The 19,696-nt window shown below is 38.8% G+C and overlaps 1 protein-coding gene across 2 annotated transcripts in view; it reads right to left on the bottom strand.

The window, feature by feature from the left end:
• The window catches only part of MND1 (meiotic nuclear divisions 1), a 51,344-nt gene extending 34,462 nt beyond the window's left edge, over window positions 1-16,882 (bottom strand). Inside the window, exons 1-4 of one of the 2 annotated variants that reach the window (XM_069493472.1) lie at window positions 16,799-16,882; window positions 10,759-10,824; window positions 6,095-6,152; window positions 3,650-3,798 (exon numbers count right to left, since the gene is read on the bottom strand). In XM_069493472.1, the coding sequence (XP_069349573.1) occupies window positions 3,650-3,798; window positions 6,095-6,152; window positions 10,759-10,824; window positions 16,799-16,801 (276 nt within the window). In that variant the 5' untranslated portion in view covers window positions 16,802-16,882. Of the gene's footprint in view, window positions 1-3,649; window positions 3,799-6,094; window positions 6,153-10,758; window positions 10,825-16,798 lie in introns of those variants that run through there. The other variant, XM_069493471.1, reaches the window with a different exon arrangement.
• Window positions 16,883-19,696: the final 2,814 nt, after the last annotated feature.

Raw genomic sequence — 19,696 nt, 5'->3', positions numbered from 1 at the left:
GGCATGGTGGCACCTGCCTGTAGTCCCAACTACTTGGGAGGCTGAGGTGGGAGGACCCCTTGAGCCCAGGAGTTTGAGACCAGCCTGGGCATCATAGCAAGACCTCATCTCTACAAAAAAAAATTTTTAAATTAGCTGGGTGTGGTGGCATACACCTGTAGTAACAACTACTCAGGATACTCAGGATAGTGTAAACATAACTTTTATATGCACTGGGAAAATGCTTTATTGTAATATTTGCTTTACGATAGTGGTCCAGAACCAAATCCACAACACCTCTGAGGTATGCCTGTATTTATGCCCATGTGTAATCTCCTCTCCTTGAGTGTGGACTGAATTTAGTGACTTATTTCTTAGGAATGCAGCAGAGGTAATGAGATGTCACTTCCAAAATTAAAATACAAAAGACTAGTGCTTCTGTTTTGGACTCTCACACATGTGCTTGCTCTGAGGGAAGCTAGCAGCCATACTGTGAGCTGTCCTATGGAGAAACCCATGTGGTAAGGAACTGAGGGAGGCCTCTAACAAAAAGCTACCAGGAAGTTGAGATCCTCAGCCCAAGAGCCTGTGAGGAACTAAATCCAATAACCACATGATTGAACTTGGAAACAGATCCTCTTCCAGATGAGCCTTCAGACGAAAATGCAGCCCTGGCCAAGTTTGACTACAGCCTCATGTAAGAACAGAGGTACTCAACTAAACCAACTCTGGATTCTTGATCCACAGAAACTGTGAGATATCAATGTTTGTTTCTTGAAGTCACACTGTTTTAAAGAATGTAGTTTTGTTACACAGCAATGGATAACTCATACAAAATATCAATCACATTGATATAAAAGTCTGCAGAGCAACTGTATTCATTCAGAATACATCCAGCTACAAATAACAGAATCCTTAACTAAAACTCGATTAAACAGGGCTAGTATAGTATCTCAAAATGCCACCAGAGACCCAAGATCTTTTTATCCAGGCTCTGTCATTCTTTAAGAATGTGATATGGAGATGGATGAAAAGAATTGCATCTTCATCCTCATGCTTGTTACCTTGGGGTTACAATATGACCATATCATGAAAAGAAGAAGGGGCTTTGTTCATATCAAAGAACAGAGAAAGGAGCTGTGCCTTCATCAGGAAAGCAAAAATATTCCTAAGAAACTCACAGCTAGTGTTCTACTTATATCTCATTTGTCAGAACTGCTTCCCTTCACTGCCCTTAGTGGCAAGGGGGTCTGAGAAGATGAACATTTTCTAGTAAGAACAGTGTGTTCCCTCAAAATGTATTTTGTTAGTACAGAAGAAGACAATGTTTATTAGATATACAACCAGCAGTATATGCCAAAGCGATACATTTTATTTGTGGTAAAACCAAAAATATTACAGGAGTTTAAAGAAGGATAAGAACACTGTAAGCTATGGGAGCTTGAGAAGATTTCTGAGAGGAGAGATGTTTAGAATTTGGCTAAGTAGAGAGAAAGGACAATGGCATTCTTGAAAAGGATAAACTAAAACAAAGAACTAAAAGCTATGAAGACAGGAAAATGCAGTAAGGCCTAAAAGCAAATTACTCTATATAAAGTTTCTAATTTTATAACTAAGTTTTTTAAAATTGGTGAATGATGAATATGAACGTTGTTTCCTAGAAGAAAAGAAAAATGCAGCAACATTTTTAAGAGGTTAGAGATGGGTAAAGGATTTGAACAGACATTCTTCAAAAGAAGATAACACAAATGGCCAAGAGGTACATGAAAATATGCTCAACATCATTGCTCATCAAGGAAATGGAAAACAACCACAATGAGATACCACTTCAGACCCAATACGAAGGCTAGAATCAAAAAGTCAGATAACAAGAAGGTTTGGAAAAATATGGAGAAATAAGAACCCTCATACACTGCTGGTAGGATTGTAAAATGGTGCAGCTGCTCTGAAAAACAGTTTGGCAGTTCTTCAAACAATCACACATAGAGTTACCAGACGACCCAGCAATTCTACTCCTAGATACATACCCAAAAGAAATGAAAATATATGTCCACATAAAACTTATACATGAAAGTTTAGAGTAGCATTATTCAGAATAGCCAAAAAGTGGAAGTAACTCAAATATCCATCAACAGATGAATGGATCAACAAAATGTGGTATAGTTATATCACAATTGATTACTATTTGGCTATAAAAAGGAATGAAATACTGATACATACTATAACACGATTAAACTTGAAAACATTATCAGGGAAAGAACTCAGTCATCAAAGACTACATATTATATGATTCCATTCATATGAGATGTCTAGAACAAGCAAATTTACAGAGACAGATTAGTGGTTGGTTGCCTAGGGTTGACTGGGGGAGTTGGCTGAGAAGGTTGGGAGTATGGCTAAAGGGTGGAGGATTTCTTTTTGAGGTGATAAAAATGCTCTAAAATTGTAATGATGATTGTATATATTACATACATATATATATGAACATATTAAAAACTATTACATCATATATTTTAAGTGGCTGAATTGTATAACATGTGAACTACATCTCAGCAAGGCTGTTAAAAAGAGATGAGGTAAGCACTTTTAGAACATCTGCCCAGCCACAGACCTTTTGAGACCTCCATTCCACCCCAACCTAGCAGCCCTGGAGTAGGGGACAGTATGGAAGGGAGAGTGGAAAGATAGGCTGCCTGTTTCTAAAAGTAGTGATTAAGAACAGGACCCTAGAGTTAAAATACCTGATGTCAAATCCCAACTCCATAGTTACTGTGTGACCTTGGACACGTTAATCTCTCTATGTCTCAGTTTCTTGATCTACGCAATAAATATAATGATAATACTAACCTCATAATATTGTGGGTATTAAATAAGATAATACATTTAGGACCACGGTTCCCTGCCAGGCTCAAGTGCTCAATAAATATCAGTTATTACTCTTGCATATTTTCCCGTTCCTATTTCTAGTTCCTTAAATCAAACCCACTAGCATGAGTCATGTTCTAGTACTTACAACCAATAACACTCTAAATATAGACCTTCAAAGAAAATGTGGAACAAGTTCAGAGTGGGGATCCAGTGAGTATCCCCCCGTCTGCAGTGAAATTAATGAGGCAGTTGGTTAAATTATTAAGACTTCTCTCTGAACTACATATTAAAATATTTAAGCGCCTATTTGAAATTTCCACTTCTTTGTCTAATAGCCACTTCAAACTTAACATGGTCAAAACCAAATTTCTGATCTTCCTTTTGTAAACTATAGACTTAAGTTAATAATAAGGTATCAATATTGGCTCATCAATTGTAACAAAAGTACCATACTAATATAGGATGTAACAGGGGAAATTGTGTCCATGGTGAAGGAGAAGGGGCACATATTTGGGAACTCTCTGTACTTTTCCATCAGATTTTCTGTAAACCCAAATCTGCTTCAAAAAAAGTCCATTAATTAAAAAAAAATACTAGACAATAGTATCATGACATATGGGAAGATGAAAGAACATTCTAAGGTCCTCATACTGTTTAGAAGAAAGAGATGCTCATTATCTTTAGACTTTTTAGTCAAATGATGCATGTTTAAAGTTTAAGAAAACCCACTAAATGAAGAGGATTAAGTAAAACCAATCTTTGTTGCAAAGCAAATCTATTATTTTTAACTGTGGTGGCTTACCTGAGATTCCAGAACCTCCAACTTACATTTCCTTGCATGAAGAGCTTTACTTGGAAAAGCCCAATAATAATTAGAAGTTCCAATCCTCTCACAGTCAACCATACCATCGTCAACTAAACTTTGAAGTACTTCTTTTACTGACATAGCAGCTAAGAGAGAGAATTTTTAGACTCCATGTTAAGAAAAACAGCATAAATAACATCAAAAGGCAAATAACTGGTGAAATACTTGTAAGAAATATTACAGATCAAGAGTTAATGAGTTAATAAATAAGGAGCTATTAAACATAGTATGCACAGAAATGAAATTGCTTAATGATGCATTTCTCAGAAGGTATTCCCCATCCTTAAGCAAAACATGACTATATAGGGGGGTGAAGGGGCTTAGGGGAAAATGGGTAGGATAAAGGATTAAGAATAGGACTTGAGGTCTGATCCTCTTACCAGTAACACTGGATGACATTAGGGCAAACTGTTCTTTACGTGTAAATGTTTTTCATCTATTAGATGTAATCATTTCCATACTTACTTTGGTCTATAGTGGAATTCCAATGAAACATTACTTATGAGAAGTCTTTGAAAAGTAAAACACACTATAGAAATGCAAGGTTTTTTCCCAGGAGATTTTATAGCAATAGCAGATCTAGCATTAGTGCTCAGTACATAATTTCAATGGTGTTACATTCACAAGTCTCTTGCTGTATGGTATCTTTTCTTTTTTTAAAAAAAAGTTAATGTTGCGTATTTGGCTATCATCTTTTACTTTAGAAAACAATTTGTCAATAACTGAGAGGGAGAATGGGTATGAAGGGAGGAAGGGGAGGGATTTAGTTAATATGGATTTTTAAATTTTTATTTTTATCCCACAATGCTGAGATTACAGGCAGGAGCCACCATACCCAGCCAATATGAATTTTTTTCTGTAAATGTATCAGTCTTATTATAAATTGTATTGAATTTTGTTTTTGATCCTTTGATTCACAGTTGAGATTCCATTATCTACAATCTGTCTTGCGACATTAGAACACTGGTATAATTATGACTGTACAGCTGACCTTTGAACAACATGGGTTTGAACCGCACAGGTCCACTTTTATGTGGATTTTTTTCAGGCTCTGCCACCCCTGAGACAGCAAGACCAACACCTCTTCTTTCTCCTTCTCCTCAGCCTACTCTCCAAGTGAAGACAAGGATGAAGACCTTTATGATGATCCACTTTCTCTTATTGAATAGTAAATATATTTTCTCTTCCTTATGATTTTCTTAGTAACATTTTCTTTTCTCTGTCTTACTTTATTGTACGAATACAGTACATAATACATATAACATACAAAATATATGTTAATTGACTTTTTATGTTACCGGTATAAGTTCTGGTCAACTGTAGTCTATTAGTAAAGTTTTGAGGGAGTCAAACGTTATACACAGATTTACTTCTGGGGGTCAGTGCCCCAACCCTCATGTTATTGAAGGGTTAACTGGACATTTAAACTTAAAAAATTTTACACACCTTTAAGAAGTAGCAGAACTAATTGTTCATTGACAGCTATAAAGATGGAATAATTTTATGAGTACATGAAAGTGTGAGGGACTCTTAGCAGTTGTCTAGTTTCATTTGTACATACACTCATTAATAAGAGTTTCTTTTTTTCATTTTGAAAAAACAACAAAAGAGAAAGTACATCAATGGGCATCTATAAAATAAGCATGGCCAATATATAAGACAAATGTTCAATGCTACTAATAATCGAAGAAATGCAAGATAAAGTAATGAGATACAACTTAACTATCAAATTAAAAACACTAAATAATAAAGAATTCAAGAAAATAGATATCCTCAACATGGGTGGAGAAATGTGGCAATATGTATCTAAAACTTTAGATTTATCTGTATCTTTTATGCAGAAATTCCACCTTTATAAATTCAGCCAAAAAAAATAATGACGGATATATATAAGGATGCTTGTCAACACATTGTTTTCAATAGCAAAAAATTGGAAACCAGTTCCAACAACTGGATTTTATTTTTAAAGACATGGTCTTGCTATGTTGCCCAGGCTCGCCTCAGATTCCTGGGCTCAAACGGCCCTCCCGCCTCAGCCTCCTGAGTAGTTGAGACTATAGGCATGTGCCACTGCACCTGGCTTATTAACTGGATTTTTAAAAGCATTTTATTGCAATGGGACATTATGCTACCATTTGTGTTATAAAAGAATATTTAATGGCACGGATACATATTCAGAATGTACTACATAGAATGTATTATATAGAAAAACAAAGGTAAAGGACAGTAAGCACTAATATGACGGTGGTTATCTTTGGATGGTAGGTAATAGATGATGATTTCTTCATCCCTAGACATTTATGTTTTCCATAAAGTAAAAGACTGTTGCAGAAAAGATGACAAATATTTCCCAAAATATCCCAGAATATCTTCCATACTTACTAATGCCTTTCTCTTTGGGAGCAATCTTCTCCATGTCTTTTAATTGAAATACATCTTTCTGTTTAAAAGAGTTAAAAAAAAAAAAAGATGAAAATTATGTATTTATTTTCTACTGTATATTTATATAAATAATTATGTTCATAAATCATTGTATTAAAAAAACTATGTCTGGAAGTGAACAGTGTGATGGGATCAAACATTTTAGAGCTAGAAGACATTTTTCAATTATCTCATTCAATACCCTCAATAGGACTTAAAAAGGACAGACTTTTGCATGAACATACAATTCTTTAAAGTTCTTGGAGATCAGAATGTAAACAACATCTTCCCATTGAAGTATAAAAACTAGTTATGGTGGATCAATTGGCAACATGAGATAATTAGCATCTCTGACACTTTAAGAAAACACAAACAGTGCTTTGGTTAGCATATATTACACTTCACAGATTTAGCAGTTCTAACTAAAAGCAAAACAGACAACTATCACAATTTGTTTCATGGAAGGACTATACCTAAACAATATGGAAATTATATAATTCATAGCTTCCTATCAATCATTCACCTATACATGCTGCATGTTTATCATAGGCAAAGCAAAATATTATGGGAAGATATGCATTACAATATTTAATTCTATGGTCAGAAAAAAAAATCTATGTAAAATACTCCTTTCTATTGGTAATAAGCCTTGGTTGAAGTGGTAGAAAGAACTTAGATAACAAAAGTAAAATTATTTGAAAAGTGTAAAGTATACAATAATTAGAAAAGAAATATTGTGATACTGTTACGAAAATCTGGGATCCATTTCTTCAAAATACACTTGAAAAGGCAACTTCAATTGGATGGAAATTAAGCTTCATAAAAATTTAAAACTTCTGCTCAACCAAGGGCACTTCTAAGAAACTGAAAAGACAAGTACTGACTAGAAGAAAATATTTGCAAAACATACACCTGACAAAGGTCTGGTACCCAGGATATATACAAAGAACTCCTTTGAAGTACACTCAAAAAAAAAAAAAAAAAAAAAAAAAACAGATGCATGGATAAAGGAGTGGATAGATGAATATATATGTGATAAAGCAAATAGAATAAAATGTTAATGGTAGAATATAGGCGATGGGCATATGGGTATTCACTGTTAAACTCATATTTGAAAATTTTCATAAAATGTTGAAAAAAACTTCATCTCACTACACCTAAGATTTAATTTCATCTTCACCTAAGATTTAACTTCATCTCACTACACCTAAGATTCAGTAATTTAAGGAAAATACTAAATCACTGGATTTGTGAAAGTATGAGATCAATTTTTGCACATCTGGGAATAAACTATTTAAAGATAATACTTTAGGATCTCAGGGAACATGTAATAAATGACTGACTTTAGGTCTTTAATGCATTTAGAAAAATCAATTAATCAAACCTCTTTGCAAATACTTTAGATTCCCTAGAAAAAGAACATGAACTCATTCAGGTGTCTGCCTACACGTAGTTACTAAGAAAAATGGCTGGGTGTGGTGGCTCACATCTGTAATCCCAGCACTTTGGAAGGCCGAGGTGGAAGGATTGCTTGAGGCCAGGAGTTCGAGACCAGCCTGAGCAAGAGTGAGATCCCATCTCTACAAAAAATAGAAAACTTGGCTGGGTGTGGTGGTGTCTGCTTATAGTACCAGCAACTCAGAAGGCTGAGGCAGGAGGATCACTTGAGCCCAGGAGTGTGAGGTTGCAGTGAGCTATGCTGACACCACTGCACTCTAGCCCGGGTGATAGAGTGAGACCCTGTCTCAAAAAAAATAAAAAAGAAAAAAGGAAAAGAAAGGAAAGGAAAGAAAGAAAGAAAAAAGAAAAAACCCCAGACACCCAGACACTGGCTACCCTAGTGGGGCTGCTGTGTAAATAAACAGGCTTGGAAAGAACTAGCCTCAGAACTCAAGTATGGTCACTGAACAAATGATCTCAAGTAAATTTTCCTTCTTAAGGCTCCCCAGAATTAAACAGAGATAATACAGAGGAGATGAACACAATGGTTCTAGTTCTTTAAACAAAACTATGTGTAAGATACTATGGAAAACACATAATACTAGATAACATTTAATAAAGCACTTACAACCTGGGTGTTTTACATTAATGTTTAATACAGAGTATTTCATTTAATTTCTATACCAATACTTGTGACTATTATTACCATCCTCTTTAATAAATGAAGAAACTGAGAGGTAGAAAGGTCAAGTAACTTGCTTAACGTCACAAAGCTACTGGGTAAAACAGACTCCAAATGTAAGTTCTCAATCATCAAGCTATACTGTAGTCACGTTCTTCTTAAGTGCAATGGGCAAAGAATTCTTTTTATTACATTAGCAACTTCAAACACACACACACACACATACACAGCCATACATATATGATTATGTCTACATCTCTTTCTCTCCACTTATATATTTATATAAAATTCTCTGGGTATAAGCACGGTCATTCCAGAGAGACTTATGTGCCAATAGAGAGCACTCACTTAATTCTTTGCTAATTTCCTGAAAAGCTCAACACATATTTATTGGTAGCCTATTTTGTGCCTCAAATAGCCTCTGAAGTTTCCTACTCTTTATAAGCTATCATTATTACCAATGACTGTGTTTTAAAAAGATTTCCAAAACTTTGCAGATGGCCCACTTATGATTAGAGGCAACATGGTTTATAGTACTTTGTTAGTTGGTTTTCTACTTTGATTAAAAAGATATATGTTTACTGTAGGTAACTGAGAAAATAAGAGTATAAAACAAAATCTACCTGTAATCTTGTCATTGTTAATATTTGTGATCATACTGTATTGTTTTTCAATATTCTATATTTTCTACTTACCATTACCTCGTGACATTAGTCTTTAAAAAGGGACTATTGTTCAAATCTAAATAAAGTCAAATTCTGTATCAAACCCTGGAGTAGCCATATTTGATTTTGTTGGAATTTTACTTGTCAGTTGCAACAACAGAATTAGAATCCAGATTCCAGAATCTGAATCCTAGAATCCATGCTTTTCACTCAGTATCACTCAAATGTTTATTTTCTTTGAATGGTTGAAGGGCTTATGTCTAATGTTTATCAATTTTTGGTATCAGTCTGGATCCTGAGTATACTATATTCCATTCAAGAGAGAATAAATGAAATGGTTTCCATTACTTTTCCCAAATCTGTTATACTTTTCAATTCCATCAAAAAACTGATAGACTAAATACATGAACAGCAACTGATCAGGCTGTAATGTAGAAAAAGGAACAAGAATATGTGAACTGAAATCAATCAATCAATACAATTAACTCCCAGCTTTACAGAAAAACTCACTGGTTACTAAACTTCTTTAAGCTAGTACTCATTAGTATCATAATCTTTAGTGTCTTAATGTTATTGTGGACACAGTTGAAAATTTTTCAGTTAGAAAGAGCCGATTTTGATATTTGGGACAATTAACAATATTGTAAAGGATAAAATAACTCCCCAACCACTCTCCCCAGCATTCTAATGCCTGATAGGAATCAAATCTGCTTTTCTTGCTCTGAGCCCATAGGAAAAATATTTCAACTCAGCAGAAGAATAAATTATCATAATTTTCATACACAAACTTCATCAATTTATCTTAACTATATCATCATTATTAACATGATACCTTATTCTGAACTGCCAATGACTTTTAGGAACAGTAAGATTACACTCAGAGGGCAAATACTTAAAAAAGAAATCCTTAGAATATTTTGCTTGTTTTACTAAGACTCTGCCTTATCAAAATGAAAGGAATGTTTTATCAATTTAATATTCTATTTTACCACTTTTTCTCCATCTTATTCGCACTTGTGTGTAATGAAAATGGTCGGTACGTTGGGGCCAACTAGGCTTTGAAGGTCCTGCAAAGCCATATGAAGTCAGTATTTTTTTTTTTTTTTTAGGTCAAAGATTGGTTTAGACTTTAACCTGGAGGCAAAGAAAAGCCATAGAACAACACAATGAAGAGAGCAGGTTCCAGAGCCAGGTGCCTGGGTTTGAACTCTGGCTCTGTCACTTAGGAGTTGAAACTTTAAACATACTTCCTATTACTGGCAGGTGCAAATATCACGAATATGTTAAGGAGGCCTGTGTACCAATATGTGTTACACTATAGACAGCCTTACAAAGGCAAAGAGGAAGTATTTTGCACTCCCTCTAAAATCAGGTGAGCCTACCTATTAATAATAGTTTGAATCCTGGTACTATCACTATCAAAATGAGGATGGATGATGGTAGTACCTACCTCATAGGGTTGTTGTAAGGATGAAATCAGATAATCTATGCTAAGTGCTTGGAACAGTGATTGCTACCTAGGCAGCACTCAGTAGGTGTGAGCTATTATCATTATTTTCAGGCAGAAAGGGGAGACGATCAAATATGTGCTTCAGAAAGATAATTCTGGTGCCAGTACGTAGCACAGTCTGGATAGAAGAGACTCTACCAACAGTGGGATATGGTTCTTTCATACTCCACAACTCATAGGAACCACAAACGTTTGCAGAATTTTATCCATTCTTCAAGAAATTGGTCACTATTGATCACTAACGAAGAAGGGACAGTTAACAATGGATGATACATACTTAACATGAAAATTATACAAAACTCTAAAAATCTTAAGAAAAATGACTTACTGTTTCAAAAAATATTTCCATCATGCGGGCTCTCTTTTCTTCTGCACTCAGTCCTTTTTTCTTTGACTAAAGCACAAAAGTTAAAAAGTAAACAATGCATTTTGGGAGGAACATTGCATTTTAAAACAACTTAGTCTAAAACATTTGAAATTTTATGCATGGTCTTATCTGATACCAACAGGTTTGCTACTCTCAGAGACAGGCTGAATGACTCATTTTAACTACTATCTGCCAACCCTATTGGTATATCTGCCAATATAACAAGAATTGTGATTGAGACAGAGCTTGACATTTTATAGAAATTTAATATTTATAAAATGAACCAATGATAAACCACTGTATTTACCTCCAAAAGGCTCACAATCTCTCAAAGAAATTAAATAGACAAAACTACTTATAACTAATAAACAGCAACATGCACAAACTGCTACACAATATCCAGGACAGAATGAATTAATTCCACCACAGGGAGGAAGAAGGGTTATCTAGGAAGGGTAGAGATTTAAAGAATTTTGATAAAGTGAGAAATAGTGAAAAGCGTGTCCTGGGCAGACCACACACAGCCAACATTATGGAAGTACATGGAATGCTCTAGAAAGACAGTTATTGTATGGCATATGTAGAGGGAGTGGTGGATGGAAGAAGGGTCTGGGACCAGGTTAGGGAAGGCTGACTGCCCAGCTGATAGAACTTTATTCTCTCAACAAGAAGCTACAGAGTAATTTCTAAAGCAAGGGAGTGATGAGATTAGAGTTACATTTTGACAAGCTAATTGCAGGAGCAATGTGGAGGAGGATAGGCTAGAGGAAGGAAAAAAACCTATCCAAGCAGAAAATGGCAGTCAACTCAGATTACTATTATTCTACAATACCCTTTAGCCAACTTGAAATTATGATAATATATAACTGAAAAGTATAAGTTAATAACAAATTTTACTATATAGAATATATACCCAAAGCTAAAGTCCAAATTAAAAGAAAAAGGAGTCAAATTTCCTTCAAGCCAAAGATTTGCCAAAAAAAAAAAAAAAAAGTGAGAACCATCATCTCTAGTTCTCTAATCCCACACTAATGCTTCTTCTTCTTTTTTTGAGACAGAGTCTTGCTCTGTCACCTGGGCTAGAATGCAGTGGCATCATCACAGCTCACTGCAACCTCAAACTCCTGGGCTCAAGCGATCCTCCTGCCTCAGCTTCCAAAGTAGTTGGGACTACAGGTGCACCACAGCACTGGGCTAATTTTTTTTTTTTTTCCAGTAGAGATGAGGTCTTGCTTTTGCTCAGGCTGGTCTTGAACTCCTGAGCTCAAGCAATCCTCCCACCTCAGCCTCCCAGAGTGCTACGACTGTAGGCATGAGCCACGGTGCCTAGCACACACTAATGTTAAGTGATCTGTATCTTTCTCAAAAATTTTACAGGATCATAAGGGAACATAAATTGTTTGCTTACAAAGCAGACATGAAACAAGAATTAAAGACTGACCCTATCCAACCAAAAACTTCATCAGAAAATGTGAACCTACACAAATCAGGAAAGGGATTTGAAATTGCCATTCTGACTACATACCAGAGTACATGAATCTTCATTCTTCTTGCAAAACCTAGAGACCCACTAACTCATTTTCATAGTAATAGAATTATCAGGTGTTTCTTGATGAATCATTTGTGTAAATAAACAGCCTCAAAGTTTATATTTTTCTCTTCTTCCTGTCCACTCTCAAACACTGCTGTTTCCCAGGATTCAACTATTGATCCCTCATCTCCTAATACTTTTTTTGAGACAGGGTCTTGCTCAGTCTCCCAGGCTAGAGTGCAGTGGTGTCATCATAGCTCACTGCAACCTCAAACTCCTGGACTCCAGTGATCCTCCTGCCTCAGCCTCCCAAGTAGCTGAGACTACAGGTGTGCACCACCACACCCAGCTAATTTTTATTTTCTTTTTTTGTAGAGATGGGGTCTTGCTCTTGCCCAGGCTGGTCTCAAACTCCTGGGCTCAAGTGATCCTCCTGCCTTGGCCTCCCAGAGTGCTAGGATTATAGGTGTGAGCTACTGGCAGTCATCCCAGGTGCCTTCATCTCTCTTGCCCCACATCCAACAAATCACCAAATTCTGGCCAATTTCAGGGTTTAACTCTTTCTCCAATCTGTCCTGTCTGCTCCATCTCTACTTCCACCACCTCAATCCAGGCCTTCATTACCTATCTCCTGCATTATACCTCCAGTCCCCTAAACTGTGTCTCACTCTCTAAGTTCACATGCCACGCTGTGACAAAACAAACCTGACCATGGCTCTCCCTTGCTCAAAACCATTCAGTGGCTCCCAACTATCCAGAAGTATCCAAGCACCCCCAGTATGACATAAAAGGCCCTTTTCACCTGGCCCCAACCTACCTGTTATAGCCTCTTTCACCACTCCCCACCTCAAATTTTACCATAGCAATATGGAGAGCTAAGCAACTTGAGCTGTAATACAAAAACTATTTGTAATTCTCTATTTTTAAAAAATGTTCCTCTACCTAGAACAAGTTCTCTTCTCGCCTACTCGAAACTCCAAAATCTCTTGGTAACTTATGGTTAAAGATGAAAAAAAAAAAAAAAAGAAAAAAACTCCAAAATGTCTTCCAAAACTTAGGCATTCTTTCTCCAGGAGAACTTCCCCTGAGCTCGAAGACCAAGCATGTATTCCCAGAACTCCCCTTCATCAAATCACTTACTACATTGAAAGATGTGTTTACTTGTCTCTTAGAAGATTGAAGAACTTCTTCAGAACATGAACTGCCTTTGCCTTCCCAAGGCTTAGTGCCAGGTTAGACAGAGCAGACGTTTAAGGCCAGCCCTTACTTTTAGGACCATGAATCTAAAGCTCCAAAGTCTAAAATCTGAGGCTGCTCAGGCTTGCAAGCCCACAACACCCACTCCATTCCCACAGATATGATACAGGATGAATTACTAATAAGGAATTCAGTGATAAACCAGGTATTGCCTTGCTTGGAGGGGTAAATCAGAGACATCTCCGGTAGGCAAGCTCCAGGAAAACACATAGACCTGCTCACTAAACTCGGGGCTGAGCTAGAGCCCAGCACTGCTTTATTAGTTTCCCTTCACTCTGGCCTCTGCAGTACCTGAATAAATCAAGCATGAAATTCATATCAGGTAGAACCCCTTCAGACCACTTTTCTAGTCCAATGGGTCTTAAACTGCCATACCTCAGAATATCTCAGGAGTTTTTAAAAAGTACTGGTGCCTGGGTTCATGCCGAATGAACTGAATCAGAATCTCTGGAACCTGGCCTGGGCAGCATATTTTAAAAACTCTCCCCAGGTGCTTTGATTGTGCCCTGGGGTGGAGAACCCTGCTTTTCTCAGCCCAGAATCTGTAGGCCGTGTCAGAGGCGCTGAGGGCAGTGAGAAGCCCGTCAGGACTTTAGTCTGTGGCTGCATTAGCAGAAAACAGATCCCAAAGTTTTAGGAAAGGTTCCTAACACTTTGGTATTATAAAAAGCGTCTTGGAAAGCCCCTTGCACTCCACAAGAACCTGCCACCCAAAGGCAGGCAATAAGGAGAATTGAGTGTCCTGGGTCAGTTTTAGAAAAGCTCTCAACACTCAGCTCAGCAGCTATGAAGTGTGAATTAGCTGTATCATTCATTTACATTGTTTTCAGGCTGACTTATTCATCAGTTTCTTTTATGACTAGAAATAATTTTATTAGTATTATTTTTGAGACAATGTCTCACTCTGTTGCCCAGCGGGGCTAGAGTGCAGTGGCATGATCACAGCTCACTGCAACCTCAACCTCCTGGGCTCAAGCGATCCTCTCGCCTTGGCCTCCCAAAGTGCTGGGATTACAGTCAATGAGCCACCATGCTCAGTCCTAATTTTTATTATTAACCACAGTAGGAGAATATTACGGCCAGAATTAGAATAAGTAACATAAAAGGATGCCATATTAATATTCACATTTAGAAGTTTCTCCCCCCAAAATCAACAAAGCTCGTTTAATACTTAAAAACTAGAAAAAAAAACCTCCTGATAGTATAAGTCAGAGATGTATTCAAATTAGTTAGTAATGAGATGCAAAACTTCACCTGAGGACTATGAAGCTTCCTGGTTGATCAAAGTATTTTAAACCACTTTAAAAATCATGTTTCTAAGGAACCTTCTCCAAGGAGGAATTATGAAATTCTTAAAGTCATCCTGATCAATTATAATAAAATTATGAAAAATTAAAAAGTAGATGCCACCTGCTGCCCTCCGAGTTGAGCATTGCACTTCCCCAATTCCAAAAATATGCCTGTACTTATAATAACTGTTTATCCAGCAAAACCAACCAAATCAAAACAAACACCTATTGATTTACAATCAATCAAAAGTTTATCTTTGACCATCATAACACCTAATTTATTTCTGATCATATACAAAAAATAGGAAGGGCCAGGCACTGTGGCTCATGCCTGTAATCCCAGCACTTTGGGAGGCTGAGGCAGGAGGATCATTGGAGGCCAGTTGGAGACCATAACAAGACCCTATCTCTTTAAAAACAAATTAGCCCGGCATGATGGTGCGCACCTGTAGTCCCACCCAGGAGGGTGAGGCGGAAGTATCAAGGTTACAGTGAGCTATGATTGTGCCACTGTACTCCGGCCTGGGCAACAGACCGAGACCCTGTCTCAAAAAAAAAAAGGAAGTACACGTCTTATAAGAAGTTTTATTTTAATTTGTTTATGATTCTCCATTATCAGAGGCAAGCATCTGAAAAGAGTTAACAGCACATTAAACCATTTAGTATTAGAAGGTGATTCATGTGTAAAGAGACATTAGGTCAAAGTTGTATTTGTGCTGCACAGTTCTCAAGACAGTAGTCAGTTATATGAGGCCAGCAACCCTATAAAGAGAAATATGATAACACGGAACACTGGTAACAGATCTGTTTTAACTGTGATCCTGTTTGGCTTCTTAGACCATTTTATGCCCAGGTGGCTGGGTTGTTAGTTTAACCACAAAGCAGCCGTTATCAGTTATAATTACACCTGGACAAGTATCTTCAAATAAATACCGTATAACTAGATCCTTGTCCACCATTAATTAGCTCGGCGAAATAACGGCCACTTAACTAAATGAAGATATTAAAATCTTAGATCCATTTAATTAGCTGTTGCTTTTCTGCCAACAGAAGCAGGGAAAAATAAAAGAATGACACTTTGAAGGTTTATGAAAATGATCTGACGAGCAGAAAGACATTAAGCTCACAAAGAGAAAGACAATTGAGAATCTTCCCAAGACTTAACCGGTTATGACACACGAGGACGACTCATTCAGTGCAGTGGTTCCCAATAAAGCGACAGACTCCCTGCGCAACCAGCGGTCGGAAGCACAAGAGCAGCGACCATTGGTAAAAACCAATGGATTTTCTCAGAAATCATATAACCGGCACAAAGCGAAGATCCGTCAGGCTACTCGTGAAACAGTGAGCGGTTCAGAAACGCGCTCTACGTGTTACAATACATAAACCACCCAGCTGCGAACGGCCAGGAGCCTCGCCTTTGCAGCTCCAGCGCCCGCCCGCCCGCCTGCTCGCACTTTCTCCCCGGTTCTTAACCAGGGGCTGCACCTCGGGGGGCTGAATTGGGAGGCGTCGGGGACACTGGTTCTCCGGTGCCGTGTTATCTTTATGACAAGTCAGTGAGCTGGTGAGATTCTCGGGTCACGTTCGCGAACGCGTCCCGTGTTCTAACCTAACCCGCCCGCCCGGACCGGCCCCGGGTACAAACGCCGGGTGCAGATGGGCGGGGAGGCCGTGGACGCCCCGCGCCCCCCCACATCCCCGGCTCCCGGCTCCCGGCTCAAGGCGTGAGCTGCGAAGGCAGGTGTGCGGGCGGGCACGCCGGCGAGTGCGGGGTGGCCACGGCGGCGACTTGACGGGCCCCTCAGTAGGGAAGCCCAGGGCCGGGAGGCCAGCGCCAGGCCAGGGTGCCACGTCGCCGAGGAGATGGGAGGCCCCGACGCTAAGGAGGAAGGAGACCTGGGTCCCCGGCCCCAATTCTTACCATGGTGCGGGGGTTTCCGGTGGCGGGGCCTGAGCGCGGGACGAGGGGCGGGGCGGGCCAGGGCGGGTTTGACTTTGGCGCCGAGAACTCCTGGGGGCGGAGCAGCGAGAGGGAGGAGGCCGGGAAGGAGGCCAACTCTCGCCCGCACGGTGCGCAGCGCCCCCTGGCGGCCCCGCCGAGCGGCCGGCCGCGCCTGGGGCGGGGCGGGGCGGGGCCTGGGGCGGGGCCGGGCGTCGGCCCCCTCTGCGTTCGTGTTGTGTGGTGGCGCTGCTTCCGCCTCCTCTCTCTTCTGTGTTGAATGTGACTTTTTTTTTTTTTAAGGAAGTCTTGAGCCCTCGCTTTTACGCGCGTTTTCTCGGCGCTGCGGAACTATGGCCTAAATTTGGCTTAAAGTTTGCTGCTGGGGAAGGAAACGCTGCCTTCTTCATCCGTCCGGATTTGTCCAATCGGGGGCGGACTGGATTCCTTTCTCATTTTCTAATATTGTCCCTCCTCTGCTCCGCAACCACTGTCCGCTGCTTTTCTAGCTTTTAAAAATCTGTTTGTATTTGTCTTTCCCCTAGGTTTTTAAAAAAGTAAACAACAGGATGAATTTCAAATCAAAACAATCGAAAATATGCTTCATGACTTTAAAACATGCGACTTAGAGCAAAAGCTGGAGTCTTCCCCTTGTAAAAAGAAAATAAAGGTCTCAGGGCCATCTAAAAGAAGGTAAAGCCTCAGACACCTGTGAAGAACCGGCCTCACAGGTCATTCAGCAAGGAAATTCCTTGCTGACCTCCCAAAAGCAAGGACATGCAAATAGCACCTAAAACTAAAGCCTGATTCCACACTAATAATGAATTACAAGTTTATTTTTACTGGTAACAACTGGGGAAACACTGCATCAGACATCCTTCTGCCTATCCAGAGACATCTACATAATTGATGCTTCCTTCACTCCCTTTTTCTCTTCTGCCATTCTCCTTATTTTATGTAAAATGTAGATTTCCTGGGCCCCACAAGAATGTAACCGCTTTGCCTTATTAGTCCCCATCCCCCCTTTTTCTTCTCTCTGTTTGCCTTTAAAACGCTGAAGGTTCCAACTTCCCCTTCGGGAAAAACAGCCACCGCTTTGTCTGAGGTTGGTGTTTTTCCCCGGGCACTTCCTCACCTTTGTATTAATAAACCTTCGTTGACTGAGAGTTTTAACCTCAGTCTCTTATTTGGGTTGACACTGAAAGTGCTGAAAAAAAATTCACTGAGATTTCAATTACTTTGAAAATTATTACGATGCTTCAAACCATTTTAAAATATAATCATTTCACTAAAGGCAGAGTAGCATCTAAAACAGGAATTTGTAGCTCCTGTTACTTCTTTCAGAAGCAGGGAAAGGAAAGGGGTAGGTTGATTTACATAGCGTTCCACTAATTCAGTTTTTCCTGGAGGCATTATGCTATATCATTGATGGTACATGAGATAATCTAAAAATAGTAAATCGGTAGCCTTTTAATAAATGTTTTAATATGTACTAGAAAAGGTATAATGAGTTCATCATATCCTGGATTTCTTATGCATTGGTCAAGATACCACTAAAGGAGGTATGTCAGTAAAAAAAAATAAAGTGAGATTTAATAAAAACACTAAATAACTGCACTAGTGATATATAAATTTAACAAAAATCACCATGGTGTCATTTGTGGAAAACCTTGCCTTAATCGGCTCTCAGATACACCTCTTCTGCTCACTTAGCAAAGAGCTTAGGATTTTATTTGTAGTTCACATGACAATAAATGTCTATTAAATGGATATACCAGGTATTCAAGAATACCCTCTCATTATTGACTTAAGGATACCTAGATAGGGTTTTTGGTTGAAAAACTGAAGGATATTTTACTTTATTAAAATTGCATTGCATTAAGTAGTGTTTTCCCACCAACAATCTCACCAATAAAATTCTTTTTTTTTTTTTTTTTTTTTGAGACAGAGTCTCACTCTGTTGCCCAGGCTAGAGTGAGTGCCGTGGCGTCAGCCTAGCTCACAGCAACCTCAAACTCCTGAGCTCAAGCGATCCTCCTGTCTCAGCCTCCCGAGTAGCTGGGACTACAGGCATGCACCACCATGCCCGGCTAATTTTTTTTTTTCTATATATATATTTTAGCTGTCCATATAATTTCTTTCTATTTTTAGTAGAGATGGGGTCTCGCTCTTGCTCAGGCTGGTCTCGAACTCCTGAGCTCAAACGATCCGCCCACCTCGGCCTCCCAGAGTGCTAGGATTACAGGCGTGAGCCACCGCGCCCAGCCATAAAATTCTTAAGTTATCTTACATATCATTCAGATGTCTTGAGACACACCAAGTTCTGCAATTTTATGGTAGCAGGCAGATGTTAAGTATGAAAGCACAGAGGGGTGGGGAGGGAAAAAAAACATGATAGCAAATATTTGCAGGCTCTGAGAAGTACTCTTGAATTTGGATCTTGTAACCATCTAGCATTTTAGAGTAACCAAAGCCATTTGTTTATTGAACAAATTTGTGTTGCAAAAATCCATTAACATACATTAATTTTATTTGCTTTACTCTGAGTATCTCCTGCTTGCAGAGTTTGTAAGATGAACAAGACAGGCCACACCCTTAAAGCGCTTATTATTCTAGTCAGTGCTGCCCTTCACTGCGGGCCCTAGAGCCTGCTCTGTACAGGTCCATGCCAGCCCTACTCCAGCCACACCCTTCCCCCTCGGCAAGAAGTCAGCAGGGCCAAGGGGACAGGGACACCTGTTACCCACCACATACCTTCTAGACCAGGGACCTGAGAACCCAGAATCCCCTGCCTGACACTTTTGAGTTGCCCCCAAAACAGAGCTGGAGACAAAGATGTGCTGGTAATTTATTTGAGAGTCAAAAGTCAGGAAGTAAGAT

Source organism: Eulemur rufifrons, chromosome 18 (assembly GCF_041146395.1).
Source record: "Eulemur rufifrons isolate Redbay chromosome 18, OSU_ERuf_1, whole genome shotgun sequence".
Taxonomy (NCBI): Eukaryota; Metazoa; Chordata; class Mammalia; order Primates; family Lemuridae; genus Eulemur; species Eulemur rufifrons.
The sequence above is the reverse complement of the archived record's forward strand: the minus strand, read 5'-3'. Positions and strand labels throughout refer to the sequence as shown.